Source organism: Diabrotica virgifera, chromosome 2 (assembly GCF_917563875.1).
Source record: "Diabrotica virgifera virgifera chromosome 2, PGI_DIABVI_V3a".
Classification (NCBI taxonomy): Eukaryota; Metazoa; Arthropoda; class Insecta; order Coleoptera; family Chrysomelidae; genus Diabrotica; species Diabrotica virgifera.
In genome coordinates this window covers 71,501,613-71,522,401 of record NC_065444.1, presented here as the reverse complement: position 1 = coordinate 71,522,401, position 20,789 = coordinate 71,501,613, and the positions used below count along the sequence as shown (strand labels likewise).

The 20,789-nt window shown below is 31.3% G+C and overlaps 1 protein-coding gene across 2 annotated transcripts in view; it reads left to right on the top strand.

The window, feature by feature from the left end:
• Positions 1-20,789, top strand: part of LOC114331135 (protein quiver) — an 84,431-nt gene that overhangs the window by 51,002 nt on the left and 12,640 nt on the right. For both annotated transcript variants that reach the window (XM_028280614.2, XM_028280613.2), the window contains exon 3: positions 12,965-13,111. In XM_028280614.2, the coding sequence (XP_028136415.1) occupies positions 12,965-13,111 (147 nt within the window). The remainder of the gene's footprint in view (positions 1-12,964; positions 13,112-20,789) is intronic.

The window sequence follows — 20,789 nt, the reverse complement described above, 5'->3', positions numbered from 1 at the left end:
AGGGTGTTTTATCTAAAAATTTAAAAACTATTTTTGCTCAGAATTTTAAAACTATTCGACGTATCCTTTTCATACTTGGCAGGAAGTATAGATACTGTACAAACTACTAAATTATGTTAAACAAACGTTTCTGGCTATTACCAGAGGCGTACGACGGGAGAAAGTGAATGATTGACCCTTTTCAAATTCTACGCCACTGGCGGAATTGCTATTTTAGTTCCATTTTTGGATTCTCCAATACTTTCTATAAAAATAATATACCCTTCATTCGTAACGATAAAGTCATTAATTTTCGAGATATTTGAAGTTAAAACTGAAACGACACGGTTATTTTGATTAATGTATTGTGTCGCTTTATTTTTAATTTCAAATATCTCGAAAACTAATCATTTTTTCGTTACGAGTTAAAAGTATATTATATACATAAAAAGTACTGGAAAATCAAAAAATTCACTAAAATAGCAATTTCGTCAATGGCGTAGAATTTGGGAAGGGTCAACCAGCCAATATCCCCTGTCGTACGCCTCTGGTAGTAGCTAGAAACGTTTATTTATCTTAATTTAGTAGGGTGTACAGTACCTACATTTTCTGCCAAGTATGATAAGGATACGCCAAATAGTTTTAAAGTACTGGGTACAAATAATTTTTAAATTTTAATCATATGAATCATATCGCAAATTAATCAAAATAACTGTGCCGTTTCATATTTAACTTCAAATATCTCGAAAACTAATGACTTTATGGTTACCAATGAAAAGTATATTATGTTCGTAGAAAGTATTGGAGAATCTAAAAATGGCACTAAAGTAGTAATTCCTCCAGTGGCGTAGAATTTGAGAAGGGTCAACCATTCACTATCCCCTGTCGTGCGCCTCTGGTAGTAGCTATAAACGTTTGTTTATCATAATTTAGTAGGGTGTACAGTAGTCGCACTTTCTGCCAAGTATGAAAAGGATACGTCGAATAGTTTTAAAATGCTGAGCAAAAATAGCTTTTAAATTTTTAGACAAAACACCTTGTAACTCAGTAAGGAACCACATTTTATTTAAGCGTTTTAGGTTAAATCTTCGTATTGTATGCTAAGGTTTCTCCAGTTACTATATGGACAATTATTAATGAAACACCCTGTATATTACGCAGGGTGTCCAGAAACTTTCACGACAAACGAAGACCGGAGATTCTTCTGATAATTTTAAGACAATTTAACCCAATTCACCTAGTCCGAAAATGCTTCCTAAGGGAGCTAGAGCTCTTTGAAGATGGCGCCATGTAATTAGTTTTTCTTAAATTTCTCCAGGACGCTTCTATTTAGATAAACGAAAACTGGTACACTTATTTATCTTTTAGAGATAAATCGATTTCATTGATTTCGAATTTCTAGTACCGGTCATAGGCGCCCGTTTTGGGTAGGGCAACGGGTATTTTATCGCATTACTTTTTTGTCTTTAACTTCTAAGCATTTTTGACATTGGATTATTAAATTGCGAGGTACACTAGTACTAAAATGTACTCTTGCTTTAAGTCGGTAGGATGCACCGTTTTCTATAAAAATCGATTTGAAAATTCTTCGTTTATTGAATTTAAAAAAAATTTCAAAAAATTTTCAAAAAAGGACTGTGTATTTTACCGACATAAAGCAAGAGCTACTTTTAGTATTAGAATACTTCATAATTTAATTATCAAGTGTCAAAACTGCTTAAAAGTTAAAGATAAAAAAGTTATGCGATAAAATAACCGTTGACCTACCCAAAACGGCATATGACCGGTACGAGAATTTATCTCTGGAAGATTAATAAACGTGCCAGATTTCGTTCTTCTAAATAGTATTTTTTTGAATTTTTTTTTTCAAATTCAACAAAAGCAAAATTTTTAAATCGATTTTTCTAGAAAACGGTGCATCCTATCGACCTAAAGTAAGAATTCATTTAAGTGCTAGAATACCTCAGAGTTTAATAATTCAGTATCAAATATACTTAAGAGTTAAAGACAAAAGAATTATGCGGTATAATAACCGTTGCCCTACCCAAAACGTGCGCCTATGACCGGTACTAGAAATTCACAATTAATTTAATCGATTTATCTCTGGAAGATAAATAAACGTACTGGTTTTCGTTTTTCTAAATAAAAGCATTCTGGAGATATTTAAGAAAAACTAATTCCAAGACACCATCTTCAAAGAGCTCTAGCTCCCTTAGGAAGCATTTACGGACTGGGTGAATTGGGTTAAATTATCTTAAAATTATCTGAAGAATATCCGGTCTTTGTTTATCGGGAGAGTTTCTGGACACCCTGTATATTGGAGTTTTTCAAAGTTTTTATAAATTAAATGTATGAACTTAATGTAATGTTTCTTGATTGCACGTTAAGCGGTATAAACCACTAAACCGTAATCGCCGAAATCGTCTAATGGTTACGACACTCAACTTGTGATAGAGCAATCCGAGTTCATATCGCAGCCATCACAATATTATTATTCAATATAATATTCTGTGTGTCCGTCGCAAGTGTCCAAAGCAAGATAAATCGCTATGCAACTTTTTGCATTCGATTGGGGACAGTGTCAGAAAAGTTTGTGAACAAAATTCCTAGTTGTAAAATGAAAATTTCATTTTGTGCAGAAGGAAAAAGCATCTCCAAAGTGCATAGAAAATGAAAAATTTGCAACTCGGAAAATAGCAACATAAATAAGTTCAATTTTGTCACTCGGGGTTTAAGAGGTCGCTGAACGCAATAATAACGAGGATGGTCTCTGAGTTATCTGGTGTACAGAGTGGCCTCGTCTCCTGGAGCTTTATGTTACTGTGGCGACACGCTTCAAGTACTATTTTGCCAATTTTAATATTCAATTTTTAATACCTTTTTCAAAATTAAATAATAAGTCCCATTTAAAATTCACATTTAATATACAAACCATGTTAAGTTTTAAGAAACGAAATATATCCCTATTCAGGTAAAATGCCTTTCAGTTTTTAAAAAACCAGATCTAATAAATTGTCGCCTGTCTGGCCATATGATAGAACCATATAATGACAGATTAGTGTTTGTGGTCTGGTTCAGTAGAGTCACAGCGGGCACCCCGTGCGGTCACACCCTCTCTAGAATAACAAACCCTCTTTCGAGACATTTTCACGCTTTTTTACCGATTGAAATAAATATATTATTGACAGACATTTTGTTGTTTTTACATTTTAATTTCATTTAATTGTTTCCGTGGACAATAAGGTTATTACACGCAACTCAACCACACCACGGAACATTACTTTTATTCAAATTCAGTCAAAAGTCATTCCTTGGTAGTTTTCGAGGTCGCTGAAAACGAATATGGTAACTAGAATGCTCCTTGAGCTACCTAGTGCCCACTACCTATTTTTTGCAGTTATTATAATTACACAAAAATAATTAAAGGGCTGATAAAAGTTATATAATAAGTATTTTATCTTCGCAATTGGAGATCTACATTGTACTAATTAAATAAATTATCATGAAACAAACTTTAAAGTATTAAATTCCAATAAAAGCAAATTTTAGCACAACATTAAGATGTTAACTGCAATAAAACAGCAAGTTTCTTTTCTATCTACTTCTCAGAAACTTGACATCACTGAAAAATTGCACATCATATCAGACACTATTGAAAGTTGTTAAAAACATAGTTTTCACAGCACAGCTTAAGTTGATTTATTTTTATATAGAATTACAAATTTAATACTAGTTTGAGAATAGTTTATAAAACAAGTTGAGAAAAACCATACAAATGTTTTATTTAATGTGTTTTATTTTTTTGTTATAATTTTTGCAGAGTTCAATAAATAATTTACAGTGTTTGTTACTATTTAAAGATATTTTGATGAATCTCTTCAAAATTTAATTTATTTACCTATAGACCAGGAAGGATCTGTTTTTAGGTGGATCCGTGGATGTGAGAGGTGGCACTCGGATTTTTGCGGATAAAGTTAGGTGATAACTTCGTTAATAATAATTGACTTATGCTCCTTCTCAAATATGCCCGGAACATTAATAAAAAAAATAAAATATTTAAAAATTTCAATTTCGTTTTGTTTTCTATTTTCTTTGCTTATAACTTTAAAACGATTCATTTTGGAACAAAGTCGTATAGGAATAAAACAAAGATAATTAAATTTTCTATCAGATACGATTGGTTAAAAATGTCTTAATTTAACACCCTTGCTGCAAAATAGCAATAAATATAAAATAAGGGGGCAAAACAAGCCTGTCCTTATTCAATGTTTTTCCATCACTTAGGTTACACTTGGAACCTTCCTAATTTGCTCAGAAAATTTTTATGATGTGCTAAAACTGTTCACCAAATTTCATTAAAATTTACTTACTAGATTTTGCATAATAATTTTGAAATCTAAACTTTTTTTAAAAAATCAAAATTTTTTAAATTCTTGCACAACAAAAACTAAAACATACAAAGATTTGTCAATTTTTTTACATATAAAGAAGCACTCCACCTATCTAATGTACTTTACAGAATTGAAATCGGATTATTTAAGCAGCCTCGGCAATGTTTTAAAGTTATAAACAATTTTTTGGCTTATAAACAAATAAGTGCTGTGTCCAGGAGGGGGTGCTACGGGCTCCTTTATTTAGATGGACTTACCCAAGTTTTTTATGTATTTTGACCCGTAGAACACGAATTTTTTGGGCAACAGTTGATCCGGATGTCTATAAGATTGTTATAAACAAAGAACTTGAGGAATTATATAACATCGATTTTTCGCAAAATAAAACGTTTTTTTGTATTTCTTGGGTAATTCTAAGCAAAAAATGTTCTTAAAAGTTTTTTCGTAGTATGCATAGTTTTTGAGATAAACGCGGTGGAACATTCAAAAAATCGAAAAATTGCTATTTTTGAACGGGAATGACTTTTGATTAAAAAATAAAATGGCAATTCTGCTGACAGCATTTGAAAGTTTAAGTCAAATTATACCGGTTTTAATTATGTATTTGCATTGCTAAAAATTAATTTTTTTATTATTAACAAAGCTATTTGTTTATAAACCAAAAAATTGTTTATAATTTTAAAACATTGCAGAGGCCCCTTAAATAATCCGATTTTAATTATGTAAAGTGTATTAGATAGGTAGAGCACTTCTTTATATGTAAAAAAATTAGCCAACTTCTAAATGGTCTACTTTTTGTTCAGAAATATTTTTAAAAAATTTTAAAAACATTTACATTGCAAATTTATTATGCAAAATCTATTAGGTCGATTTTAATGAAATTTGGTAGACCATTTAAGTAAGTTATAAGAATTTTCTGAGCGAATTATTAAGGTTCTAAGTGCCACCAAAGTGGTTAAGAAACATTGAATAAAAACAGACGTATTTTGCCTCCTTATTTTGTATTTATTGCTATATTGCAGAAAAGGTAATACCTTAAGACATTTTTGACCAGTCGTATATCATACAAAATTCAATTATCTTTATTTTATTTCTCTACGACTTTGTTCCAAAACGAACCGTTTTAAAGTTATAAGCAAAGAAAGCAGAAAAAATCGATGTTTTTCGAAATTTTTAAATATTTTAATTTTTTATTAATGTTCCGGGCATATTTGAGAAGGAGCATAAGTCAATTATTATTACTGAAGGTGTCACCTAACTTTACCTGCAAAAATCCAAATGTCACCTCCCACATCCAAAAATACACGTTTTTTTACAGGTTAGTCCTGGTCTACTACTGAAGTTGATAGATCTCGTTTGTATTGAGTATGAAAAAAATCAGTATCGTATTCAGCTCGGTAGGGTGCTAAAATTGTTGGAGGTGTGAAATTACATAAAAATGGATCATTTCATAAAAGAGGTAAATCCCTTGTTTATGGAATTCCACACCTCCAACAATATCACTCTGGTGACCTGAATATTAATGAGTCTCTTAGCTGGTACAACTTTACCACTTGATGTTCTCCATCTCCATCCATTTCCTCCGTCGTATATCGGTACTTCTAGCTCTGTTCCAGAGGGTCTTCATCATCATCAGTAGCTCGACAACCCTTTTTGGTTCCTGGCTTGTTCTAGGATTTTCCGCCATTCTGTTCTGTTCCTTGCTTTGTTCTTCCAGTGGGTAATCTCAAGTGTTTTCAGATCTTGATCCACTTGTTCCATGGATCTCTAGAGTGTCTTACCATCGATTTTTCTAAGGGATTTGTGTCTGCTCTTTCTAGAGTTCTTTTTGTCCTCTCTGTTTCAGGTAGAGTTTCTGATGCGCATGACATTACTGGTCTGATGACTGATTTGTAAATTCTGCTTCTCTCTCCGAGTGATTCTGTTGTTAATTATATTATTTTTGAGTTTTTCGTCGGTGTTATCGTTTTTTAATATTTGTTTCGCAGCAATGTTCTCTGAATTTCTTTTTCTGAATAAGTAGGTTTACCGGAGATTCCACATTTAATCCTTCAACTCAGATTTTTGTTTGTGTTGGTACTGTTCTATTGAGTGTACAGTATTTCAGTACAGTATTTCATGATGATTCTTATTTTACCTAATAGTAGGAGGTCGCTACTACCTACATCTGCTGAGTTAAGGCATCTTACGTCGATTAGTTTTGCTAGATGTATAACTGTTTGTTAACATAATATATGTATATCATAGATCCTGGTCCACTGGTGTTATTGAGTGTATATTTTTGTTGATCTTTGTGATGAATAATGTGTTGTTTATTCTAAGTTCGTTATTCGTGCAGACATTTATCATTAGTTACCCATTTTCGTTTTTGACAATCTCGTTATGTTTTTGCTTAAATTCGGGTGGTATTACTTGGTTTCCTATTCCTAAGTTAAAATCTCCCAGTATTATCATTGACTCTCTAACTTAATATACCACTTCTTGTAATCCGTCATAAAATATTTCCCTTGTTGTTTGAAGCTTGTTATTTTCTGGGCCGTATACTCCGATGATGTTCAGGTCTTCCTTGTTGTCTTTGCTGTTGAATTACTTTCTGATGCGTTTAAGACTCTTTGAATTGATTAATATTTAATACTCAACAAACAAATTTTATCGCAGAACAAATGAGTCAATAGTTGTCAGTTCGATTTATATTACCATGCCAGTATCACGTTAGAAGAAGAAATACTAGAATATTATTTTAAATTTGTATTACTTTTGGTTATTTGTTCTATTATATATAATTATAATAGAATAATTAATTTTATAAGGTAATAATTAAGGTAATTTTCAATATCTATAATATTAGTTAATTATTATGACAAACGTTATTTTTCTTATATTTAACTGTCTTAGTTTTATCGTGTTTTTAACTGAATCCCCTTTGAGATTTTTATTCAGATATACGAATAAAATATATTTTTTCTACTTATATAAAATAAATCAACTAAATACCTCGATAAACTCACCTTAGACGCTCACTTTCACCACCATGTTTCCTAAAAATATTTGTTCGTAAGTTTTCATCTAATTCTGGATAAAAGTTTAATCAAGTTTCATCATATCAGTCATATCAACTTACTGGCAGAGGAGGAAAATTCAATCATAAAAAAGATGAAAAAATCCACAAGGAAAGGTTAATTTCCTGTAGTCGCCTGCATATGCGATATACAGTCGGAAAAATTAAAGAATACCCATGAACGAACATATAAAACACGCTGTATTTTCCTGTCACCGTGTCACAAAGAAAATTGTCCAGTGCAAGTACATGTAACAAAAATTATTACATGTACTTGCGCTTTACATGTACTGTAACGACTACTGTAATAAACTAATGTGGCTAATCTGATTATTATATAATTACTGATAGTTTGTTTTCATTTTAAATATTGTAACTTTCAATAATTCACAAATATACTGATATACACCATAGGCATAAGCCTTGTGATAAGGCACATAGTAAATCCTACTGACTGCGCCAGTTGAATAACTTGTTAATGAACGAATGTCTAAAAAGTTATTTTTAATAATCGCAAGATACATATTGAAATATAGATATAATTTGTACATATATAAAAGTGGTGTTATTGATAAACTTACGAGCAAATATGACTGGCTCTCCACTAAAGAACACAATGCACCTAATCACCATAGTTATTCAAATTTGACTAGAATAGTTTGCATGAACATTATGAGTGATCCTGTTTTCCCATTGTGGTGGTATGATCAAAAAAAGCACTAAATTAATGATGTTCCAGTAAGCCTAAAGAGATTATTTATGTAAAATATGTTAAAATTAAATAAAAAGAAAACATAGACGTATCTATTATACGAGCATTTTTGATGTCCTAGCTAAATGTATCTGGTGCGTTAGACATGCACCAATTACATACAAAAATTTACATAGTTTGAGTCTACAGGATGTTCAATTAATTTTATTGATTTACTTTCCTTTCTCTTTTTAATTCTTGCGGTATTGAATCCAATGCTGACACCAAGCTTCTGAAGGTGTTCACTGCGTTATCTATCCATTTATTTTTCTATTTAAATTGAACATTCTACATTTCAAAGACGTCGTCTGGCAATGTGGACAGCTAGACACTGCCATCTTAAACATTTTTTGTGTTTATTCTACATTTAGCTCTACATTTCTGCATATATTTTAGCTCTTACTGTTCTTGTGCCGAGCACAATCATGTGTAAAATTAAGCATTCTTCCAAGATATGAATATTTGTCCACTCGTTCGACATTCGATCAGTTTATTAAAAGATTCGCGTTATTTATTTGAGCTTTCGATGTTCTCATAAATTTTGTAGTCTTCACATTCATTGTTAGATCGTGTTCTTTTCCATATTCTGCTATTCTGATCACCAGTCGCTGAAGATCTTCAATATTTTGGTTAACCAAATATAAATTTGGTTCAAGAGTGTCATTAAGACATAAATTATTATGTGCTTCTCATCTATAATTTTTAGTATCTTAATAGGAAGTATGTCAAGTGCAGGGTTTTTCTCACTCTTCATTGTTTTTAATGCGTATAGTATTTTTCTTTGGTAATATCTGGACCTATTTATTCTGAAGTTAAGTTCTATCTGTTCTATGTGCTCTTTCATCATTGAACAGTTTGTCTTTGTATTCTTATATCAATCTTATAGCAATCCCGTCTATCCAGAAGTGCACCAGTGAGATTTTGTTTTCTTAGATTGTTTTTTAGATTAAATAGATCATACCTTTTTTCAAGGTGCTCGATCTCTTTACATTTCTCTTTAAAGTATGTTCCTTTTGCCTGATTTACGTATCTTCTTCCTGATCTCATGGTTAAAAGCCACGTATTTATTTTTATCTTTGCTCTTACATTGCATCTTTTGTATCTTTGTTCTTACATTAATGTTCCATCATATTGAGTATCTCGTCCTTCGTCCATTGTTTTCTCCTTGCGGAAGTATTTAGTATTTCTTTACATGTTTCCAGTAAATGATGTTTAGTCGATCCCAGCGCTCGTAATATGGTGTCTATAATAATATGTTCAGTTTGATACAGTTCACATGTAGTTCGTGTTAAAGGCATTCTTTTAAGTTGGGTTCTTAAGCTTGCTCGTGTGTATTATAGGAATTCTTTGATGTATTTTAGTCCAGAAAGCCACTGCGCATCCGCTAGGGAAAATATTCTAATTCGGATTTTTTGCACAATCTTACTCAAAAAGGACTCCTTTTAACAAATTTGCATGTTGCCAGGACCAAAAGGTGGTCAAAAATTTTTTAAACGTTTTTTTTTTGTTTTTTTCCTAAAATTATTATTTTTGCATGGAAAAAAGTTTTATTAGGTTTTTTGGATCATTCCAAACACAAAAGGTCTTTAGTGACTTTTCTCTAAAAATGATAGTTTTTGACATATAAGCGATTAAAAATTGAAAAATTGCGAAATCGGCCATTTTTAACCCTCAAAAACTATGTGAAAAACTGAAAATTTGAATGTTGCCAAGATAGGTACATATTCTGTATACATCAATTGATGAAATCCCGAAGAGTTTTTTGCAATACAATATTCAAAACTCCTTTGTTTTTTAATTGCTAATCAAGCGTGCGCGACACTATTTTCCACCGACAGTATGGTGCAAATGAAAGGAATAAATTCTTTATTTTGTAAACCGGCGACTTTAAGGAAAAATCCCGAAACAGGTCGATTTTTATTTTTAAGTTATGATATTGTGGCGTATATTGTATACTAGTGACATCATCCGTCTGGGCGTGATGACGTAATCGATGATTTTTCTCTATTCTCTATTCAGTAATGTAAACATTTACATAATTATTTATACAGGGTGTCCTTATACTTCTTTTTTTGTCAAATAATTTAATTTAATAAAAATTTTTTGGACACCCTGTATAAATAATTATGTAAATGTTTATATTACTGAATAGACAATTGAAGAACCTTTCAAATGAGCTAGCACACGACCCCTATTCTCATTTAAAAAAATCATCGATTACGTCATCACGTCCAGATGGATGACGTCACTAGTATACCATATATGCCACAATATCATAACTTAAAAATAAAAATCGACCTGTTTCGAGATTTTTCCTTAAAGTCGGCGGTTTACGAAGTAACGAATTTATTCCTTTCATTTGCACCATACTGTCGGTGGAAAATAGTGTCGCGCATGCTTGATTAGCAATTAAAAAACAAAGGAGTTTTGAATATTGTATTGCAAAAAACTCTTCGGGATTTCATCAATCGATGTTTAAAGAATATCTACCTACCTTGGCTACATTCAAATTTTCAGTTTTTCACATAGTTTTTGAGGGTTAAAAATGGCCGATTTCGCAATTTTTCTATTTTTAATCGCTTATATGTCAAAAACTATCATGTTTAGAGAAAAGTCACTAAAGACCTTTTCTGTTTGGAATGATCTAAAAAACCTAAAAAACTTTTTTCCATGCAAAAAAAATAATTTTAGGAAAAAAACAAAAAAAAACGTTTAAAAAATTTTTGACCACCTTTTGGTCCTGGCAACATGCAAATTTGTTAAAAGGAGTCCTTTTTGAGTAAGATTGTGCAAAAAATCCGAATTAGAATATTTTCCCTAGCGGATGCGCAGTGGCTTTCTGGACTATTTTAATGTTTTTAAGTTCATCCTAATATGACTTTAGTAGTTTGTTTGATTAAATTTTTGTGGCCTTAGACTATGTACGTATTTAGTTATTCAAAATAATAAATTCATTACTAAATATATTCGTACGTAACGAGAATTTTACGATACTTTCCAATAATCTATTGATACGAATCTGAATGTTTGGAATAAGTAAGACAATTGGCCAAATATTCTAGTTTAATTTAAATGTTTACGCTCAAAACTTCTTAATAAAAATGGAACATCTTTAATTTTTTTATCCATCTACTGTCAGTTGCATTTAGTACAGGGAGAATTCATAAAATCGTTAATCGACGAAGTATACCATAATTTGTTTTTATTTTTTACAATATGACTACATAGTGCAATAACCAAGTTTTTATATTTTATATTCATGTTAGGTAGAAGGTGTCTACAAATTATAAGTGCATACATTTTACTTTACAGAAAAAAAAATATGTAACTGACATTTAAGATTTTTAAATGAAAATTTGAATTGTGTAATTGATGGTTGCAAAAAGTCTTTTAGTACTTAATATTTAAATTTTAATACGAATAGTATTATATTATACTGTTTCATTTTTATTTATTTTTATTTCCCATTCTCTCCCTCGCTTTCTCTTATTTACCTAGTGAACTTACAATTTTTTTCTGATTCCTTATTACTTATTTACTTGTGTTTATATTATATTTTATATTTATCTGTTTCATTAGGGTTTTGGTTTCCCTTTGACTGATATGAAACAAAACACTGATTTCACAAATGAAACCAAAACCCTATTTCCTCCGGATGTGATCACATTCATATCATTATTAATGACGTACTTTCTGAAATGATTTTTTAAAATATTTTCTGATTTTACCTATCACACATTTTGTCATATACAAAGTGGGCCCAAAGAAAACAATCCATTTCGAGATTTGGCAGTACTTATTAGATTTTAAGGAAATGCCGAAACAGGTCGAATTTTATTTTTATATTGCAATTTTTTGGCATATATTTCATACCAGTGACGTCATCCATCTGAGTGTGATGACGTAATCGATGATTTTTTTTAAATGGGAATAGGGGTCGTGTGGTAGCTCATTTGAAAGGGTGTTGTAATGTAAATATTAATATCATTATTAATGCAGGATGGCCAAAAAAATTATTTTTGTATTAAATTAATTGACGCAAAAAGAAGAATGTATGTAATTTATTTACATACAAGAATGTATGTATAAAAAACATTGTACTGTTATCAGAAAATAGGAAAAAAATGTTTATTTTGCAAATAAACATTTCTCTTCGCTTAAATTAAATCACAAACAGCCTCCCACCTACCTCTTAGCAGTTTGAACATTTAATTTAAGCGAGTAGCAATATTTATTTGCCAAATAAACATTTTTTTCTATTTTCTGACAGCAATAGAATGTATTTTGAGTTAAATAAATTACATACATCCTTTTTTGCTTCAATTAATTTAATTCAAAAATTATTTTTTGGTCACCCTGTGACAATATTACTGAATAAAGAATTGAATACCCTTTCAAATGAGCTACCATACGACCCCTAATCTCATTTAAAAAAATTATCGATTACGTCATCACGATCAGACGGATGACGTCACTAGTATGAAATATATATTAAAAAATTGTAATTTAAAAATAAAAATCGGTCTGTTTCAGCATTTCCTTAAAATCTAATAACTACTGCCAAATATCGAAGTGGACTGTTTTCTTGGGCCCACTTTGTATATCACTCTATACTTTTTGTAAAAAAAAATTTGATAACATAATTTTGTTCACAATGCAACAAGATAAAATCAGTTAAATTTTGGAAAGCGGTAAAAAGCTTTTTTCGTTAAAAGACTTTTTGTCGTTAACCAATATCACAAAAATTCAATTCTTGTTGCTGAGTAACGTTTAATGTAATTTCAGCGAGGCAAATTTACTGTTACGAATGCGATTCTTGGTCAGATATGAGATGTAAGGACCCTTTTAATTACACAGCCCTGCCAAAGGACCAACCGCCACTCATGACGTGTAATGGATGTTGTGTCAAAATGGTCAGGAACGCCAAATCACGTAAGTTCCGGAGTTTCTATATTTTAATAAGATTCTGAAACGTTTTCTGCTAGCATGTCTAAGTTAAATGTTATGTTTATATGGGATTAGCCACAGTTTGGTTGTAATTAACCCGGGAACAGTCGCGTTCTATTCTGTCACGTAATCGGTCGCGCGTTAGATTTTGTCTAACAAAACGAATTTAAACGCGAATTTACAACAAATCTTTATGTTATAGTATTTTTATTTACTTTTCATGTTAGAAATATTATTTCTAACAATTATTAAAGCTAATTTTTTCTCACCAAAACCATAAATTCCAAAAAAAAAGAAGAAGAAAAAAAAAAGAAAAAAATTAATCTACGCATTACTACACCCTTCCTCGAGGCACTTACGAGTGGAAAGTTATGTTGCAAAATTTTTCATCAAGTTATCACGAAAAAGGATAAAATGTTAGATTTTTTACGGATTAAAATTACATTTTTACCTAAAAAATATTTGACGTTTCGATTTCTACTCCGGAAATCGTTTTCAAAAGGTTAATGAGAACAGAAATTGTGTTAAAAAAAGGTGTGTATAAAGCTAGTTGTTGTCGAGGTTATGTTGTATCAAAATCGAAAAATTGAGGGTTGAGTAATAGTCTAGGCGCCAAACAGAGGTCACCGTGTCCTTTTCAATTCTGATGGACAACCTTAACGGTTTCTTATGGATTTTTGGCTTCTGATTACGAATTTCGAGGGTGGATTTCGATCCGAATGGTCAAAAAATTGTTATAAACAATTTAATTGTTTATAAGGCTCTGGCTCAAAAACTGAAAGCGATAAAAAAAAATGTTTCAAATATAATTTGTTCCATAATAAAAAACGAAGAAAAAACTTTTACTAAGATATTGTAAAATTAGTGCACAATACAAATTGCAAATTGCAAATAAGTATTTTTCGAAGCTTTATCGATCGTAACTCGGCTTCTACGAATGCAAATGAGCCTTAGAAGACCTCATTTTAAAGCTTAATTAATAGGCTTCCAAACAAAGTTTGTTAAATTACTTTATCTTCATTTGTTTTAAAGTTATACCCGTTTAAAATTATAATTTTCTTAAAAAAATATACATTAATTTGTTTATAAGGGTTTATACTTTAATTAATAATAATGATAGAAGAACTCAAAAGGAACAATTTGAACTTATGAAAATGTTCGTTAGTTTATTTTTGGCCAAGATATCGATATTTTGGCTACAAATTTCGTCACTTACTTGACTGAGCCGATCTTGTGCCTCATAGCGCGCCATTAAAATATCGATATCTTGGCCAAAAATTCACTTACGAACATTTTTAGCTTATTGTTCCTTTTGAGTTATTCTATGATTATTGTTAATTAAAGTATTATTGGTTATAGCTCAAATTTGTTTGAAACCCTTATAAACAAATTAATTTATAATTTTTTTAAGAAAATTATAACTTCAAACGGGTATAACTTTAAAGTAAATAAAGATAGAGTAATTTATTAAACTTTGTTTGGAAGCCTATTAATTAAGCTTTAAAATGAGATCTTCTAAGGCTCATTTGAATTCGTAGAAGTCGAGTTACGATCGATAAAGCTTCAAAAAATACTTATTTTGCAATTTGCAATTTGTATTGTGCACTAATTTTACAATATCTTGGGTTCTAATTGTTGGATTTAAGTTTAGTAAACGTTTTTTTTTCTTCGTTTTTTATTAAGGAACAAATTTTATTTGAAACATTTTTTTATCTCTTTTAGTTTATGAGCCAGAGCCTTATAAACAATTAAATTGTTTATAACAATTTTTTTACCACTCCGGATCGAAATTCACCCTTGAAATTCGTAATCAGCAGCCAAAAATCCATAAGAAACCGTTGAGTTTGTCCATCAGAATTGAAAAGGACACGGTGACCCCTCTGGCGCCTAGTCTATAATTGCCTATGTTGTTTTAAGTTACAGCCAGCTTTGGCTGAAAAGATTCATATCTTGTTGTTTTATGCCCTATGATACTTGACTTTTTCTTTTAGTATTGGCAACTAAAGCCTACTACATTCTGCTGATGGGTTTTCTATACATTTTTATTCATTGAGTAGTAATTTTTCCCCTTTTACATGCTGTATCTTTCATGATTATTGATGCATGTTTCTATTGTATTTTATATTCATTTTCCCAGGCATGTTTGCAGGAGCGTCATTTGACAGGGTCAGGGGAGAGCATTTGTCCCCCCTGATCATGAAAATAACTGAAATTTACAAAAACTATATCAATTTTATTACTATAGTATTGTATAATACTATTTGCGCCCCCCCTTAATCAAAATTTCAAATGACGCCCCTGCATGTTTGAATTTGTTATCTGTAATTTGTCAAATAATCTGTTTTTTATATAATATGTTTCATGCTCCTTTATCCTGACACTTAGTAATCTTACGGTTTCTCCCACATAGAAATTGTTGCATTTACGGGGTATTTTGTAAAAATGCAGATCTTTGACATCTCTTGTATGTTTGTTGGATTTGGTTTTGGGCAGGATATATCTGAGTGTATTCGTTATTTTAAACGTTGTTGTGATGCTGCATTTCCTATAAGCCCATTAAATACGGTACAACATGGAACAACATTTAAAATCACCAATGCAATCAGATTTATCCTGTCTACAACCAAACCCAACAACACACACAAGAAGTCCAAAGAACTGCATCTACAAAATACCCCGTGAATGCGACAATTTCTACGTGGAAGAAACTGCAAGACCAGTGTCAGGATAAACGAGCACAAAACATACATCAAAAACAGAGACTTCGACAAATCACACATATTCAAACATGCCTGGGAAAATGAACACGTATTAAAATGGAAATATGCATCAATAATCATATTTGCCAAATATCTGGAAAAAGTCTTCATGCCCTTTCCTTCAGAATTATCTGCTGAAGAAGAACACGAAATTACCGACGATCTAAATGTACCCTTCCAAATGGACCTGCCTTATAACAAGTTCACTATTAGAGAAGTCAAACAAAAAATTATGGAAGAAATTAACATAAAAAAGCTCTTGGTTTCGATTTGTTATCTGGAAAAATTCTTCAAGAACTATCCGAAAAGTGTTATAGACTTATTACTTACATTTTTAATTCTATACTACGACTAAATTATTTCCCTAGCATCTGGAAAGTTGCCCAGATCGTTATGATGGCCAAGCCCGGGAAGAAAATAGAAGAGTTGTCTTTTTACAGACCGATAAGTCTACTGCCAATTCTTTCCAAGGTTTTTGAGAAGCTATATGTTAAAAGGCTAAAAACTATAATAAACGAAAAGAAGATAATTCCAGATCACCAATTCGGATTCCGTAATAAACACGGGACAATAGAACAAGTTCATAAAGTGGTAAATCAAAGCAATCAGGACCTGAATAGTAAAAGATATTGTTCAGCAGTTTTCCTCGATATATCTCAGGCTATCGACAAGGTGTGGCATAAAGGATTGCAAGTTAAACTAAAGAAGCCACTGCCCCATCCCCACTTTCAACTTCTAAAATCATACCTGACAGATAGGCACTTCCAAATAAAACATGAAAGTGAATATACAAAGCTGCATCCAATAAATTCAGGAGTTCCACAAAGTAGCGTACTTGGACCGATTATGTACTTATTGTATACTGCAGACGTGCCATCAACACGACTTACCACTATTGCGACTTTTGCCGATGATACAGCCATTTTGGCGTCCCACACTGACTTAACATCATCCTCTAGAAACCTGCAAACTAGTCTAAACAAGGTCCAAAACCGGCTAAAAAGATGGCGTATTAAAGCAAATGGATTTAAATCAACACATGTGACGTTTACACTCCTCAGAGAAACGTGCCCACCTGTTTAATTTATTGATTGTCAACTTCCACAATCTGATAGCGCCAAATACCTCGGAATGCACCTGGATCGACGACCGACTTGGACAAAACACATATTCACTAAGCGCAAGCAACTTGGCCTCAAATTAGGAAACATGTATTGGCTCATCGGTCGCAGATCAAAACTCTCCATAACAATAAAATATTATTATACAAAACAATCTTAAAACCTGTGTGGACCTACGGCATCCAGCTGTGGGGAAGTGCTAGCATCTCCAACATATCCATCTTGCAGAGGTTAGAAAATAAAGTACTACGAACTATTGTTGATGCTCCGTACTACGCCAGTAACGAAATCATTCAGCATGAGATCCCTTTAGAATCCATCAAAGATGCCATACATCGTTTTAGTGTCAACTATAGTAAAAAAGTGTCAGTGCACCCAGTGTCAATTAAACTTGCGCGATGCCAATGAAATCCATAGGCTAAAACGTCTACTGCCATCCGATCTATCTATATCACACAGACTTTAGTTTAGTTTGTTTAAGGCAAATTATTGTAAAATCATACCAACAATGTTTAACTTAGGTTTAGATACGAGTATATCTTCCTTCTTGTACATATTATTAGTATCTGTCATATCTTGATCACTATTTTTAAATAAATTCCTGAAATTTTGTAAAAAATTGGTACAAAATAAGCGCAAAGTCGTTAGTCATGAGGTTTTTGGATACGCTGAACACGAATATTATGTCAGCAGTTGTCTCCGAGCCACCTGGTGCTCAAGAGTGGACTCGTCTCCTAAAGTTTTATGGAAATTCGATACAAAATCAGTTCGTCTTGTATATAGGTGTCTCAGTATGATACTTGTAATCATCGACCCAAAAACGAGTTTACTTTGAGTATGTATTAAATTTTCATAAAACTCCAGAATCTGCCCATCGTGATCTCCAAATGCCTCGGGACTATCGCCGTCATGATATTTGTATTCAGCGACCCTAAAAACCCAGGAGTAGTGATGTTGACCTCATTGTTGATATTTCCGAATTAAAATTTATTATTTTTCACTACTTCGAAATGCACTTTTATTGCATAAATAAATGGTTTTCTTCCTTTATTATGTATGTAGCTCTTAACATGGAGGACACAACTGGAAGCAAGTGGCACAAAATAGAAAACACTAGATGGAATTGGGGGACGCCTATGTCCAAAGTTGGATTACTTAAGGCTGAAGAAGAAGAGCTCTTAACATTCCACAACTAGTGCAGTCATTGAAGCGTAAACTAGGTTTTTATCTCGATTTACATGAGATTTTGGAATTAGGCTTATCTTACCCTTAACTTCAAAAGTAATATTGACCTGAACTCCGTTTTTTATTTTTAAGGGATGAAGACAACCCCTTAATGGAAAAATTGACATTGAGCGTCAAAAAAAAATTGACAGCGTCAAAAAACGTGTTTAATGATAAAGAGTGGCATTGTGAAGTGTTTTCTAACACAATAACCTCATGTTAAACTCATTTTCATCCCCTTGAAAACCGTACAACTCTTGCAAACAACCCCTATATCGAAAAAATTTACAAAAAATTAATTTAGTATGACATAAAAAGATTTAAATATAGAGTAAATGATATTTTACGTTCTCTATGTTAATTATCATATTGTTAACCCCGTTTCAACCCTTAAAAACAACCCTTAATAGAAAAAATTTACAAAAAATTAATTTGCTTTGACAAGAAGACTTAAATATAGAGTAAATAATATTTTACGTTATCTATCTTAATTATTTAATTGTTAACCTCTCTCAACCCTTAAAATCAACCCCTCGATTAAAAATTGTATAAAAAATTTCTTTTGATAAACTAAAAAGGATTTAAATATCGTTCCCCGTTCTCGAAAAAGCTATTCTGGAAAATCATATGCTCTTCTTCTTTAACCCTTAAAACTACCCCTAAATTAAAACATTGAATATGTATGATTTAGTTTTTGGGCCATAACTACTTCAATTTTGAGGCTATCACAACTTATAAAAAAACCATTTTAAAGGTAATTAAAAGAGCTACAACTTTTTTCATTATAATATGTAGTGAAAAACCTTTTATTTTGATACGGTGAAGGGTCAAAGGGCTCGAGAGAGACTGTGGTTGCGCTACCGCGCGCTCTTTAATCAATCATAATATCTTCGTCAATTTTTGTGTGATAGGAAAAACAAACAAACAAACCAAAATTGTTGTCAAAAAAAACCTTTTTTTATAATTACACTTTTTTACGTATCTTTCATTACTTTTGAGATAATATTTTTTCATTATTTTTTAAAAATTCGCAATTTTTTTTCTTAAAATCGTGATTTTTTTCAAAAAAATGTGTGTTCCAAAGCAGCGAAACTGCTAGAATCCATCAAACTCTTTATATTAAAGTTGATTCTAGACGGAATCCGATTAATTTTAATTTTGGTGGAAATGGCACTTATGAAATCCATTGATTTAAAAAAACCATTAGATGTTCCTCTTTTTTTCATTACAGCTCACTCATTTTACGTACAAAAGAGTTTTAACAGTGCTCATTTTAAAGCTTATTTTAAGCACTATAAAATTCTTTAGCATGCATAAAATTTATTCGCTCTCCACTAAATGGCATTGAATACATCGATTAAATTTCACACAAAATAAAAAACGGCTTTGGTCTTCAATATCTCGCTTAGTATTGCACTTAGAACACTCTTTAAAACCCAATTCGTTCATTTTTTTTACCTGCTACAATTTTGTTTAGTATAATATTATCGTTAAAATGCATATTTTTGGAGATATTTGCAAAAAACTGTTGAAAATCGTGAGAAAATTCAGAATTTTCAATTGCCAATAACTTGAAAAGTATTGGGTTTTTGAAAATGTATACAACATTTTTTGCATAAAATTAGGTCTTCTATCGATATCTGAGGTTATTTTGAAAAAAAAAATTCCACCACCGAAAAGGTGTGGCAACCACCCCCAGGGTGAAAACGGAGTTCGGGTCAATATCACTTTTGAAGTTAAGGGTAGGATAAGCATAATTCCAAAATTTCATGTAAATCGGTTCATAGTAAAAAATTTCTGAGCCAAAAAGCTTCAATGACTGCACTAAACGTGGTTAATTTTAGTCAGTCAGTTGTGTCAACTTTTTGTTTTTTGCTGATTTGTTCATAATTTATTTCTTCCCAGATATTTTTAGTGTATTTAACAGTCCGTAAATGGCGACATAATCCAAAATTTTGCATCATTTTAGTTCAGAGAAATAAGGAAAAAAAATAGCCTGTTGGTGACACAACCCCCTCCAGGCCGAAACCAAATTTTTTGAGTAATATGGACATCTATAATAATAACCTATATATTTCCTGCAGCCGATTTTGATGATATACATAGTTATAAACAAATGAAGATCAAAAAACGGTAAATTTTCGCTTTTTTCGTCTATTACTAAGAAAATAGGCATTTTAAACAAATTTGAGAGTAAGAAACTCATAAACGGTATAAAAAACTTCAATATGGCGTTTGCTTAATATGTCTATCCTTATTGGTTGCTTAGAAAATTGCAAAATAAATAATAAATTTTGAGTTTTTATAAATATTTATAACTTATGTAAAAATTAACTTAGAACCTTTTTATTACACGGAATGCTGAGACTTATGGTGCTTAATTCATACCCTAAATTTCGAAGAAATTGGTCAAATAGTTTAAAAGTTATTTAATTTGTTTATCCCAAATTTATTTTTTTTGCAACACTGTAAGTCAGAAAATGATGAAGCTACAGTAATACTTTGGATAGTTTATGGAAGAAGGAAATTTACAGTATTAATTTAATTAAAAAAAATTAC